At 36.5% G+C, this 15354-nt stretch overlaps 1 protein-coding gene across 2 annotated transcripts in view; it reads right to left on the bottom strand.

Annotated features, from left to right (window-relative positions):
• sgms1b (sphingomyelin synthase 1b) overlaps window positions 1-15354 on the bottom strand; it is a 37271-nt gene that overhangs the window by 10475 nt on the left and 11442 nt on the right. Inside the window, exons 1-2 of one of the 2 annotated variants that reach the window (XM_059531792.1) lie at window positions 2789-3174; window positions 1493-2285 (exon numbers count right to left, since the gene is read on the bottom strand). In XM_059531792.1, the coding sequence (XP_059387775.1) occupies window positions 1493-2106 (614 nt within the window). In that variant the 5' untranslated portion in view covers window positions 2107-2285; window positions 2789-3174. Of the gene's footprint in view, window positions 1-1492; window positions 2286-2788; window positions 3175-15354 lie in introns of those variants that run through there. The other variant, XM_059531791.1, reaches the window with a different exon arrangement.

Raw genomic sequence — 15354 nt, 5'->3', positions numbered from 1 at the left:
AATTCGTGATTCATTGACAGCAAATTTCAAATATTAAATGGAACGATTAAATAACGTTATTAACCGGTTAATGGCCATTTAAAATTTTAGATTCTGTTCGGAACTATACAATTTTATTTTGTTTCTGTTTCTGGTTCTGTTCCTGTCAAAATTTCGTTCGTTTCCGTTCCTTGAACCGGTTCAGAGCACTGATTTTTATTACCTTTCTGGACATGGACAGTATACCGTACATAGATTTTCAATCGAGGGACAGAAAGCTCTCGGACTCAATCTAAAATATCTTAAACGGTGTTCCGAAGATGAACGGAGGTCTTACGGGTTTGGAACGACATGTGGGTGAGTCATTAATGACATCATTTTCATTTTTGGGTGAACTAACCCTTTAAGGTTTTTAATTTTTAAGGTACAGTTACAACAATTAAGCACATTTTCCCATCAAATTCTCATTAATATAATTTGACATACAGACATTTAACATGATGATTCTCAATGATGATTCATACAGTGAAATACAAAGTTATTTACAGATATTTATTTAAATTTACACTACAGTAACGAGAATAAGTTTTTGCATTATGGCAATGACCTATGAGGGGGAATTATCCTCAAGCATTAAGTAAGATTTAATTAATATTTAATTCATATTACAGCAATGAGATCAAAATATTGTATTCATTGCATAATGATCATTAAGTTAAAATTGTGGTTAATTATGAAAATGTAACTTAATATTTTATTTGCAAATATTATTTTTATTACAGTTATGGGAATATTTTCTTGGATTAATAATCTTTGTTGTGAAAATGTTACTTATCTGTAATTAAATAATATTGTAAGAATACGTTTCTCATAAAACAGTAATCAGAAGAAAAGATCACTTGTTTTGCATTACCATAATATTATAGTGAAAATTGCGTGCAACTGTAACAAAAATATAATTTAAATAAGACATTATTCCTGTAACAGTAATCAGATGAAAATTTTTTTGCTTTACTGTAATGCAATAAATATTCTCATCACTACAATGCAAAAAAAAAAAAAATTCTTTCTGATTACGGTTGAATTTCATAAATAATATATTATTTTAATAATATTATGTGACAAAGAAGCACAAAACATTACTGTAATACAATATTCTTATTACCACAATGCAAATAAATTAAATATTTCTTCTGATTAAGGTTGAATTTCATGAATAATATATTATTTCAATAATTTATTGAATTAAGCACAGTTAAGCACAACTTATTACAGTAATGCAATAAAATATTATTCTCATTTAAGTTAAAATGCTTAATTGTCATGAAAATAATGTCAAAAATCAAAATTCTCCCCACTGTCTTTAAGCAAATTATTTTATGCACTTCTTTTAAATTTGTGTAAAATATGCCTGTGACATTACAGGATTTATGAGAATCACATGTACAAACAGCATTCATGCAAGACTCTCAAATGATTCACATACACAGTGTGTGCTACTCAGAAAACTCACTTATGTTTTAAGAGACTCAGCTGTATAATCCACAAGACCATCAGTATCATTCCGTTGATCTCGCATATAGTGAAAGCCCACTCCACTCGATCAAAAAAGTCAAAGAACTTGTCAGGGAGAGGTGGAGAATCCTCCTTAGGAGGCACACGTTCATGGACAACAGAAATAATGACGGTGGTCAAGACGAAGCAGCATAAGGCATAGACAAAAGCCACGGCGGTCTTTCCCCACTCGGGAGGAAACTGTGGAGAAGCTGGTTCTGGTATGGGAATCTGCACCAGTTCCTTGTGGAAGCCATTCACCATGCCATTCCGGTGAGCCTTTCCGGCACTCCCAGCATTCCCGTTATGATTCAACACCATGTGCCCGTTGGCATGTCCATTCTTGTGGACGTCGATATGATGCTCGATCTTAAGAGTCTCAATCTTTTCCAGAAGCAGACGACCACCTTCCGACGAGACCCTGGAGAGGGGTGACCTCTTGAAGTCATCCGTCGTAAGACTTAACAAAGCCAGTCCATCGTAGTTTCGTAATGGTTCAGAGTATTCCTGCAGGCCCTGATCGGTGAGCCAGAGTGAGACCTCCTCCTTTGACCACAATGCTACTTTATTCATATCACCCCTTGACCTTGTAGAAATGTAATGGAGAATCTGACATAGGCACACACTGCTATGAAACACAAAGTCCTTCTCTGACCATGCTCATAAAGGGCGTTGGGGAGGAACGGCTCACAATTTCCAGAAGTTTAATCCAAATATGATTCACAACTAAAGCCTCTTCAGAGATGTCTCTCCTGTAACAGAAAAGACAAAAGTGCGTTATTCAGACAGTACTCTACAATTCTGTATTTTATTTTCTTTGTAAAAAAACCAATTCTCACTATTAACTAGTAGCTTATTAGCATGCCTATCATTAACATATTGGCTGTTTATTAGTACTTAGAAAGCACATATTCTGCAGGACCATATTCTATTCATCTACAAAACTAATGTCAAGCATTTAAAAATAAATCTTTAGTTCTTACAGTATTTCACATTAGAAATGAACTAGTATACAGTTTTTAATCACTATCTGCTAAATACATAAAAAAATAATAAGAATTTAAAGCATTTGAGAATAAACATTTAGACCTTAAATATCTTGAAGATGAGAAATAAATTCAGTCCAATGCGTTCTGACTAGTTTTTACAGGCAAACGCATGAAAACCGTTCAAACAGTGCAACAACGTTGCATAGAGGTATATGCGATATGACAAAAACAGACAATGGTTAAAAAGCACGTGTAAATGTACTCACGAGTTTCACTTTCCTTCAGAGTTTAGCATAATTTCCCGTCACACTAGAAACTCTTTAAAAGAAACTTTTCCAAACTACACAACATCGGAGCCATACAGTCAACACAGGAAAGTGAACCGCTAGAACTGCCTGCTATATTTAATCTTCGTCTATTTACAGAAAGAAGCACATTTAGTTCTCCGAACGACTGCGAGCTGGAGCAGAAACACACCGACCAGGACCACATGCATCGTCTGACTGAAAGAATTCCAGGAGCTCTTGAGAGTTTCCATGGGTGTGGCAGGACTGTTTACATTACAGCAGTAGGGGGAAGGGAGGTATCTATCACACACAACATCTGGTTTGCATTAGTAAGGATGTCTGCCATGAGTTCACTGGTTACCCCTACATAAAGATTGTTTTGAAACTGTGAAAAACTTTATCAAAACTCTATCTGTTGCTTGCCCAAGTAAAACTGCAGGGCATGTTGCCATGAGTCAAAAAAATAAAAAAAACACAAGAAAAACTACCCCTAGGTCTCTATAAAAGGGCTCTTCAGGCTTTTTCATTAGTTTAAAAATAACAATAGTCAGTGGATTGTTTGTTTAAAACTCTTAATCCAGGATATCACAGTCCCTAAATATCGCAACTTCTAAAAGGTTGTTCTCTGATTTTCAACCAGCTTTGTACTTTAGTATTATTATGAGTAAATTAACAATGTGTAAAGTCCACAAGATGTCACCTTTTATAACTTTTGACAGCTCCAGGGCTTTTCTGACAACTACAGATCGTACTTCTGCATCTTGTAGCCCTGTTCACTGATCGAGTGCATTATGTTTTCATATATTAATACACCAATTAAAAATAACTAACTAAATACAAATTCACATAAACTTTTAAAATTCACAACTCTAATTGAACATTTCTTTAAATTATTTGTTATGTTATTTAATGGAAAACCTTTTATTTTTGGCCTTTCATTTACACAACAACACCATTTTAGCGGTGTGAAAATTCAAACTTTAAAAAACAGGTTTTAAATCATAAGTATTTGAAAACTTGTGTTATTCACTTCACATCACATATTATGTGTTCATTCTATAGGGCCCTGTCCCAAATGGCGCACTTCATGTGGACTTTTGGTCTCGTAGACTTAAATTGCGCGTGCTCGCCGAGTCTATGAGTCTATAGGCCGTCCCATTCATTATTTTAACGCTCTGAAGTGTGCTCAGCAGCGCCCCCTTTGTACCCTTGAAGCAGTATTCCGTGAAGCCCGCATAGATGCAGGCTCCGCACACTTTAACTACCCAGGAATCCTTGCGAAATGCCAATCAGAAAACAGATGGGAGGAGATTTCGCTCAAAAGCAATTGATGACGTGGCTGAGAAGAAAATATTTAAGTGTAGGTATCATTACAGTTTTTATGACCTAGGTGTACATTTTACCTGTTGTTACCTACAGTTTATACAAACATTATGGTCATTGACCAGTGGTTGATATCTCAAACATAATAATAGCATGTTGAATAATACGATCGCATTATGATTCATTAAATAAATAGAACTGAATGTCAGGGCTTTACTGAGTCATATGTAAACCTAGTATTTATATTTAAACCTGTAAATTCATCTGAAACTCACACACATGTTTATTTTGTGTTAAAATTTTAATCTTAGTTCAAACTGAACATTAAGTATTATTACAACTGTATACATTATTTAAATAAGGATGTATTATTTGTCTAATGCCCAGGTGGCATAAGCAAAAGCAACCAGACCGTTATTTCCGGCGTGACAATCGAGTCTGTCCCAAAAATACCTCTCAGTGCGCCCTCGTGGGCTCGCGCCAAGGGCCCTATAGGTCTGCACTACATGATGTCACCAAAGTGTTGACTCTGAGGAAGTCCACAAGTCCGGAGTATGCCATTTGGGACAGGACCTAGGAATGTGCATAGATGCGAAGTGTTAAAAATGTGTCTTTACAAAGTGACATCGCCAACTACTGGCCTGGCAAGCAAAATATGGCATTTTTAGTCATTCAGGTCCATGTGAATGGAGTTGTTATGACACAGGAAAAGCGCCAGAATCTTTTCTCTACCGGTGCTAAGGTGTGGCTAGACCAATATGTGGGGGTGCTAAGAAAATAAGTTATATTGATGACGTCAGAGTTTCTTCATAAAGAAATGGGGCTAAATCGGGCTATTAAAAATTGTGCCGGGGCTATAGCCCCCCTAGCCCAGGCGTAAACCCTTAAAGGCATCAAAGACACGTTCCGTATGAAAACTAAATGGAACACAGTTTGTCCCATATCTAAGGCATATGCTGTATGACCAACTAGAACATACCTATAAACAAACTCTAAATTGAGAATTAACCATTCTTTTTTGACAAGTGCTTGATTTGAGAACATAGCCGTTCGAGGGAGGCTTTAAGACCAAGTGGAATCCTCCGCTGGCTGGTTGCTCTTGCTTCACAGCGAGTGGGACTCTTGCTAACGGAGTTAGTTTTTTTAACGTCCAAGTTTCGACTTCAGCAAGTCAGTTTGAGCGAATGCAAATAACGTGATTCCAGCATCCAGGCACGTAAGAAAACATGCGTTTTACCTGAGGGAAGATGTGATCAATAAGGAAAGTCATCTTTCTCTAACGTGCACCTAGATAAAGCAATTTACTGTATTCTTAACCTTGAATATCATTCTTAAAACAAAATGACTAATGAAGTGTCAAGTACCCAAAGCAGTCCATATTCATACTATAAGTTCTCTTTTAGGGAGGTAAACAATTAATCGATGATCGGTTAATTGTCGATAAGAGATGCAATCGATTAAGGCTGTCGATGGTCGGTTAACCGATTTAATGTTGGGCTACAGTACGTGCGAGCGGCTGTGAGTGACGGTGATGGTATATAAATGCATCATCATTCATTCATAATGTACAAATTAAGCTTTTAATGTGATTTAAACTTTAAAAATACATTACAATAGAAACAATGCAAAAGTTCTTCAACATGAAAAGCAATAGAAATGTAGTAACCAAGTAATTTTCATCAGATAACTGCGCTGTGCAGGGCTGCGGGACACAGGCCAGATAGTCTATTCATTCCTACAACTTAATTAGTTCCAAAGACTTAGTAATTTGTGGCAATTGTCCATGTTTCATTAATTTTGTTCCCTAAATAACCCATGATTTAACTGAAATAAGAAAACAAATTAATAAATTGAACAAATCCTTAATTCATGAAATCATTAATTTCCCTTCCCATGTTTAGCCTACCACACACAGTAGATGCGATTAAAAGTGAAAGATGACAAAATAAACATGCGAAATTAGAGGGTTAAACTGTGAAGCTTTAAGAAAAGAAACAATGCCTAGATGTTATGGAATTTGTGGAAATTCGTGACCAAGCCGCAAACCAGAACAAAGCCGCATAGCCTAAATGAAGGCTATATCTCGAACGGCATCCAGAGGCAAAGTCACGATCTAACATTTTCCTAACCCTATAAGAGCACAAATCTTCTGTTTTTATTGTGAGTGTGCACAAATGAAAGTAAACACTTTTGCGAAAAAGGTTTTTTAATTTTTTTAATGTCTAAGCCGTTTCAATCGCAACGGAGCCTGGTGCACACGTATATTCTAGCGATTCAAACTTACATCGCAGTCTGTTCATTATCAAAATAAAATACAGTCTATGCATTTAAAAGGTTACACTGGTCAGTTTAAATAGACCGTAGTATACCGGTTCACTCTGCTGTTATCCCAAGGATGTTTTTGCTCTTATGAAGACGATAATCTTTTTCGTCTATGTGCGAATGTCTGTTAAGTAGTTTACATTATGAATAATAGTTTAACATTCAAATACATTGCGAATATGGAAACATTTGGATTTGTGCCGAATGAGACATGAGCAGTAGCCTAATCTCCAATTAAATCTAGCCAAAGCCGCGCTCACTCATCCTCGTATGCACGCACGCACTGTCATGATCTAATGCACTGTATGCCGGATTTTTAAAAACAACTAGTCTAGGCCTACCAGAATGCAAAAATTCAAAATCAGACATTTTCTAGAACAGAGTCCAGCAGGATCAAATTAATGTGAGCAACAGTGTTTTGTTGCAGCAGCGCCGATGAAAGTAGTTCACTTAATGCGCAGCGCAGTCACACGAGCGCCACAGTTACGTTTGGAATAATTTTATTTTAAATGCCATCATGTCAGTTGAAAGCATTGCAATTGTGTTTTAAAATACAACAACGGGCACCACAGAACCATTTGAAGAGGCTCGTTCAGCGGTCTCCGTGCCAGAAAACAGTCAACAAAGTAAATAACCTCAAATGAATGGCGCGCTCTCTTCATTTTATCAAATGATCATAATCACATCTATTCATTTTATAATCCTGCTACTAGCATTTTATTCAGACTAAAACCCCATTAATTCAAGTGAGAAAGCGTTTTGTGTGTGTGGCTTTTACACATCCTGTCATGGCAGTGACTGTTGCCTGCAATAGATGCATTTTGCAGAATTATGGTTAACGATTAATTGATCGTTAATTTAAACGACAATCGATCATGGAATTAATCAATATTTTACATCCATATTCTCTTTAATTGAAAAATATGCATTTTCATATCTATTGTAGAAGTCCTTCTGTAGGCAATATTAAACACACCCATATCAGAAGTCAGAAAGAGCTTTATTGCCAAGTATGTTTGCACATACAAGAATTTGTTTTAGTGTCACAAGCTTCCAGTATACAACAACAACAACACAAAAAATAAAAATAAGTTTGAATAAAATACTTGTATGTATAAATATAAATAAAGTGCACACACAAAACTGATAAAAATGTAAAGGTGTGCTATAGATAAAATAATGTAAAATATGATAGAATAAAAAAAAATAAAGTTGTAGGGATGAACTAGGATGTAAATTGAGAAATAGTATAAGGTTATAGCACATATTTGTATTGCATAATAGGGAAACATTTTACTGTTCATGAGGTAGACTGCCTATAGCCAATATGTATAAAGTTTGGGATCAGTTCGATTTTTTTTTAGAGTTTCTTATGCTCATCAAGCCTGCATTTATTTAAAAAAAAAAAAAAAAAGAATGAACAGCACTCTTCCACCCTCAATACCCATGACTGAAGTGGCCTTGAGCAAGGCCCTGAAACCCCAGTTGCTCCCCGAGCGCTGGATCTATAGCTGCCCACTGCTCAGGTTGTGTGTTCACAGCATGTTCACCACTTACTGCTGTGTGTGTGCACTTGGATGGGTTAAATGCAGAACACAAATTCCGAGAATAGGTTACTATACTTGGCAAATGTCACGACTTTCACTTTCACTTTCTATTTTAATATACTTTAAAATATAATCCATTCCTGTGAAGCAAAGCTGAATATTCAGCATATACACTGTAAGCCAGAACAGTACTACTAGCTTATAAAGACTGAGGTCACTAAAGTTAAAATGTCTTGCTGAGTTAATCCACCTTAAAACTATTAATGTCTATGAACAAATATGTATTTTTATGTTTGTATGCCTCAACATTTCTGAGTGAATACCGCTGGTTCACTCACTATTTTTAAGTCTACTGTCGATCACGTGATATGACGTCATGACGTGCTGCCCTAACTGACGTTACCTGAAAAATCTATCCAAGATGGCTACCCTCTCGAGCGACGTGGTATCAAGTAAGAAACAACTTGTAAGTAAACCAAAATAGTTCAAAACTACTGTGCTTGTTGTAATATTGTAAGAATATCATATTATACATGATGTTTGACTGTTAGACAAGGTTATTTTTAATATATAAGTTGCAAGCGCGGGCGCGATTAGTTACCGTTAGTCTGCGTGCTAGTTCCAGCTAATATCGTATGTGTAAGTTACTGTTAATGTCGTGGCAGGGCAATTATGTTAACGTTAGTCAATAACTCTTTTCAGCAAGAAATAGTCCTTCTGTATTTGAGTGTGTTGCTGCTGTTTGTGTTAAGCACCCTACTCTGGTAAATTCAATGTGATGTTATTCCTACATGCACCCAAATGAGTTAAGTTAGTGGCTAACGTTAGCTGTAACTTTTTACTCAAACAAAGTTAAGGTTATAGACATAGTAGTTACCGAATGAACTCTGCAAGTTTTTATTTAACCTTTACAAATGTCTTTTCATTATAGGTTGACGTGGAAGAAGTGTAGTGAGCATCCCCCAAAATCAAGGTGACTCAGTAGTTTAGGCAGTAACTGTTACCCTTTTTTCACCATTTCTTTTATTTGGAGCCACCCTCTTTAAGTGGAAAAAACATGGTTTCTGTGTTTTCAGACAATTCATTTAAAAGTGTAGAATGAGCGGACGCAGACACACTCTGTGTGATTTCATAATATCGAAGCATAAAGCAGATAAGACCCCACCTGTAGGGGACTTCTTGCGGAAATGGCTGGCTCTTCGTATTGAATCACAGGTAAAACACACTCACTCATTTCTCTTTTCTGCCACTGTTCACACATATTTATATGCCACATTTTGAATATGTATCACATTAAAATGGAACAGCAAATGCCACTATTCACTGTGGGTAAGAACTATCACTTTGCATGTCACCATGTTGCTCAACAATGTATTTTAATGGAACATGTTGCATCACAAATGTGTTTTCTGTTGAAAATCGAGTATTAGTCTTTTTATATAATTATGTTTGTTTGTTTTTGTTTTTTTAGCTTTGTGCTGAGTTCCAACACATCACAAACGTCAATCTACGAAGCCAGTTCTATGCTGTGCTTGACCAACATACACCTGGACATGTGGCCTTGTATAGGCAGAAGATGGCACAAACCGGAAAGATATCAGAGGTGCTGCATGACATCTTAAAGCTTTATGAACACCAGGTGAGTTAAAGATGAACTACCAACTGGACAGCAGGGCCTCAGTGTGTCATTGTCTGTCTAACACTTTTCCAAAATGCCATGAAATGTGGTCAGCACATCCATACTGAAAGAAGAATGAAATCTGTTATATTCATTTTTGCTTGTTCTTCCAGGAACTGCACGATGTCAATATGAAGCATACTGTAGCCCTTCGTGCCCACCCGGTATACCTGCGTGAGGAGGGCCCACAGTTCTTCAAGACTTTGAATGTAAGTATTCAGTATATTCACAGAACTATTAGTATCTCTTAGCCACTTAACTATATCTAGTTAACCCTTAGTAAACCTTGTGTGTAGGTGTCATTGTAATGGTAAATGGATTGTACTTAGAGTGCACATGGATATACAGTATGTGCATGTAAGCATACATATATGTAAAAGCCCTAATCTCATGTAATCCAAAACCTTAATATCTCACAAAGCCCTGACCTAACTTCACCCAGACCTGGAGAAGGCTAATAATTTGATTGACCTTTTGGCTTAACCTCTCACGAAATAACACACATACTTACGCTCTCTCTCTGTAAAAATTACTTAAAAATACCTTTTATGAGATGCTGTACATTACATATATTAATACAGCACCCACTACTATGTAATACCTAACTCCATATTAATAGCCTGTTTAATACTCCGCTGCAAAATACCTACCTGGGTACATGTACCTATTAAATGTGAAAGTGACATGACATTCAGCCAAGTATGGTGACCCATACTCAGAAATCGTGCTCTGCATTTAACCCATCAAAAGTGCACACACAGAGCAGTGAACACACGAACACACACACACACACACACACACACACACACACACCCGGAGCAGTGGGCAGCCATTTATGCTGCGGTGCCCGGGGACCAGTTGTGGGGTTTGATGCCTTGCTCAAGGACACCTCAGTCGTGGTTTTGCCAGCCCGAGATTCGAACCCACAACCCTAGGGTTAGGAATCAAACTCTCTAACCACTAGGCCACGACTTCCCCAAATAACAACCATGTATGATATTTTATGATGGGCTGTAGAATAGAAAGCTGTAAATACTTACCTGTTATTCCTACCTGTGGATTGTTGGCCTGTAGAATAGTTACTTGAGATATACCTACTATATACTGTACTTACCTGTTGAGTAGGGCTGGGTATCGATTCAGATGTTCCAGATCGATTCGATTTCGATTCACAAGCTCTCAAATCGATTCGATTCCGATTCTCGATTCGATTTCGATTTTCGATTCGATTTTCTATTAAGACCGACAGATTAAAAGTTAAGACCGACAGATTTCGGTCCGAGCCCGACAAGTACATTTTGATTGACAGCTTTTTAAAAGCCCGAACCCATTTACAGCCCGACATTATTCAAATGTACACGTACGCAGCTCTTTTGCCTTTTGTCAGGAATGAGTCATTTTACATGGTTTAACATAATTTATACATGACTAACGTAATAGGCCACTTGGAAGTTTGAACAAAGAAATAAAATAAGTCCTCTGTAACATCTCAGCATTCTATAAATAGCCCTAGGTATAGGCTCATTTAGCATATAAATAGGCCAATGCACCAATAAATACAAGTCTTTCTTTAAAAATTTAATTAAGATAAATTCTAAATTAAGATGGGTATTTGGCAATAACGAAATGAATTAGATAAAGGCTCTGCCGGATTTGCTTCGCCATAGCAGCTGACATAATAAAATAATAATGCCAACATTAGCTTATATAGCCTACTCTGTCTACATTATGCATTTAAGACTCAAATAATATTTAGTTATTATTTGAAAAACATTTTACTCACCAAGATTAGGTAAGGCCTACCTGTTTTTGTGGAGGAAAATGATTGAATCCACTGTAGATGTCTTCAGCGCGCTCCTGCGCTCACTGATGGTGCGTCATTATTCACTCATTATTCTCATTATAAACAAGGTCAAAACTTTTCCAAACCTCATACTTTGCTTTAGTTGCTGGTGCTACAAAAAAACGTAATTGTCAGAGGAAAGCCTCCGTTTCATCTACTCAGCATACATTTTCGCATCTTTCTCGCGCTAATCGAAACACATTACATGACCGCTCATTTACCGCACAAGCCCAAGCCCGAGCCCGGCCCGATTGGCAATGGGCTTCTTCACACTGCCTGAACATGTGCAATTGTGCTTTTGAAGACTACTGACCACGCGCACCTGTCCGCGCGGTCGTCTGCTCAGAGCCTCGGTACACACTCTCCGATGGCGATGTTTACATCATGCCTGCCTAGCGGTCCATAGCGGACTCGCGGTGAGTTGCAAAAGTTGTGTGTGTGTGTGTGTGTGTATGTGTTCAGCAAATGGTGGGCAGCATTTGAATTCGTGACGGGCCGCGGGTTGAGAACCACTGCTTTAAACTGAAGGAATGAATGACAGGTTCGTTGGTAACATCGCACAAGGCACATAAGAGGGTGACATCTAGTGGAGAAGATTTGTAATTAGATTAACGCTAATCTTACGTTCAATGTCTGTGGAAATAAATATGGGAAAAAAACGATTCATGACCTTTGAGAATCGATTTTGAATCGACCACATTTTAAAAAACGATTAATCGAAAAATCGATTTTTTCACCCAGCCCTACTGTTGAGTAATCCCCTGTAATATACACTCTTTCATTAGGTACACCTGTGCAATATAATTCAATCAAAAGTAGAAATATCGCCTTTCTGACAATGTCAACAAAAACTGAAAATTTATAAAATTCATAAACGTAGAATTCAAAGGAGAACTGTTGTATTGGATTGAATTGGGTTACACACGTGTACCTGATGAAGTGGCCAGTGAGTGTACATGCAGTTGTTGTGTTTCTTCAAGTTAAAGTCCAAATGAAATCAAAATTGACCCTATTTACTTTGTTAGCATTTATTACTAGTCTTGTTCTGTAAACTTAATCCATGCAAGTTAATACACAAAGAAAAATTGTTTGCCGTGGTAATCTTGAAAGTCTGTAAAGTTACTTCCGGTCTGTAATGGCGTTCCTTTTCTGATGATGCAGGTTTGATGGCTTGGGTTGGGAAATGCTTAACCACTCCCCTTAAACCATTAGTCTGCTATGAGCAGAGGAGAAGTGATAGAGTAAAACCCAAACCTCTGTTCAATATTCCCTTTCACTGGGAAATACGTCACAACACTGGAGAAAAGTAATTTGTAATTTCTGGTTCACATGGACTTTAACCTAACAGTTGCACCCTCTGTGTCTTTCAGGTGAGCCAGGCATCTTTGACACTCCTGTTGCTCTTGTCACATCGGTAACAGAGGAAACTGAAAATCCAGTTCATTTCAGTCCTGCAAGCATTTCTATTGTTGTGGAAGACGATGTTTTGATGAGTGATATCCCTAACTTGGCTGATGCATTTGCATTGTTGCCTTGGGTTGATGTATGCATTGCATTTGGACTATCCCAAGATAATCATTTACACTTTTACATTCATCCAGAAAATCCTAATGGGTCTTGATGATGGTAAACCACTTAAACCCTGCCTACTGAGTCTCAAAAATACCTTTTAAGGCAATAGTAGGCAAATCTAACGTTGCTGTTTATATTTATGGGTTGTACACCAACTTGGTGCTCTGAATCTTAAAGCAATGTGAGATATGCCTTTTTTATATTTTGTTTTTCTACAGGATAGATTTGATGTCTTGATTTTATGTTTTGATAAAAAAAAAATTTTTTTAACTTTTTTTAAAAATATATTTTTTTATTCCATTTACACTTTGATGGTCATGGCTGTTACTAATGTTGTTTTAAGAAATCAGGCCATACGTTTTATTTTAAGCACTTTAAGATGCTCAGTTCCTGATTATCTTGTTCCTGTTTGATATGAAGAGATACATTTGTACACAAACACACAGCAAATGCACATCCATACACTAAATGAGTCTAACAAGATGTTAGTTATATTTGTAGCTAGAGCAGCATGTAGGTTTTCATTACAACTAAATATTTCACCAGGTAATTTCACTGGTTAACACACTTACAGCTATTGGGTAGGTGGTGAAACTAGTCTGTGACTTGAGTCACTTAGAGCATCATGGCACATGGTTAGACACCTCTGAACTCTTGAGCTAGAATTTATTACAAGAAAAATGCTGTTGATGTTCTGACATGATTGTATAAAACAGATTTATATTTAATTAAGTACCATTGGATCAAAAGTATGGAGAAACAAAAAATGTGAGAGTGTTAATCAATATTTTTAAGCAAGATGCACTTTAAAAAAAATTAAATAAAATTAAAATATTTAAATTTGATTAGATAGTAACTTTTAAAAAAATCTAACTTAAAAAAATTAAGTTAATTACCTCAAAAGTTATTACGTAATCGGTTTCTACAAAAGTTTTGAGTACTATGAATTTATTGGGGTTTACAGTGTACTCCAGACTTTGGTGTCACATGATCCTTCAGGAATTAGTCTAATATGCTGATTTATAATCAATGCTGAACATTTTTTATATTTTTTCAGGATTCTTTAAAATCCTGTTAAAAAGTTAAAAGTATTTATCTTAAAATAAAATAAAAATTCTCTCTTAGAATACTTTTATTCAGCAAGGATGTGTTAAATGGATCAAAAAGTGATATTGTTAGAAAAGATTTATATTTTGAATAAATTCTGCTCTTTTTAACTTTTTATTTTATTTATGGAACCCAGGTTCCAAAAAATATTAAGCAGCACAACAGGTTCAGCACTGATAATAAATCAGAATAAGAATGATTTCTAAAGGATCATGTGACACTGAGGACTGGAGTAATATGATATTATATTAACATTATATGATAATACGCCAATATTAGAAATTGCAATATTTCACAATAGTACTGTTTTGTTTCTGTATTTTTGATCAAATAAATACAGCATTGATGAGCATAAGAGACTCCATCTTTTAATTATTTAATAGACAGAGGAACAAAGGAGTTCTTAAAAAGGTTAAGCCTACACTGAGGAATTCTGAACCGTCTTCCCAAAGGAAGAAGTTGGTATTCAGAGTGAAGGACATGAGTGGGGTCTGAAATAATAATAATTACTATTATGTCTCCTAATTTTCTCATCAAAAAGAGTCTGAAGTGTGGGATGCTGCTTAACTCCTATAATTTTTATATGGCTCTCTGTGTTAGCTGAGTAACCTGAGCTGTCTTATGTTCACTGAGATTGCCGAACCAGGCTGAGAAGCCGTGTCAAAGAATGCTTTCGATTACGGCACCCAAAACCCTAAACCTAAGAAGAAAGTATAGTCGCTGTTGGACCCTAGTACACCTTTTCCACCTGAACACTCCATGTCAGTTTACGGTCAATGTGAATGCCCAGATAACTGCAAAAGTCCACCTGGGCTATATCCTAACCATTAATTACCACTGGTGAGTGGTCTCCAATGGATTTGGGGTCAAACATCATCTCCACTGTTTTCTTTGTGTTAATAATAAGGAAATGTTCATCACACCACTGAACAAATTTCTGAACCTCATGTTTGTAAGTTACAACATCTGATGTTCCAGATATGAGAATGAGACCTAAAATAGCTGTATCAGTACTGCATTTGCATTCATTAGTGTATAATGTGAACAGAACTGGAGAACTGACATACCCCTGTGGGGCGCCAGTACTGATAATCAAATTCAGACAGCATCCTTTTCACCCTGACCTGCTGACTACGATTGGAAAGAAATGAGT

This window comes from Carassius carassius, chromosome 40 (genome assembly GCF_963082965.1).
Source record: "Carassius carassius chromosome 40, fCarCar2.1, whole genome shotgun sequence".
NCBI lineage: Eukaryota > Metazoa > Chordata > Actinopteri > Cypriniformes > Cyprinidae > Carassius > Carassius carassius.
Note: the sequence above shows the minus strand (reverse complement) of the source record. Positions and strands in the feature narration are given on the sequence as shown.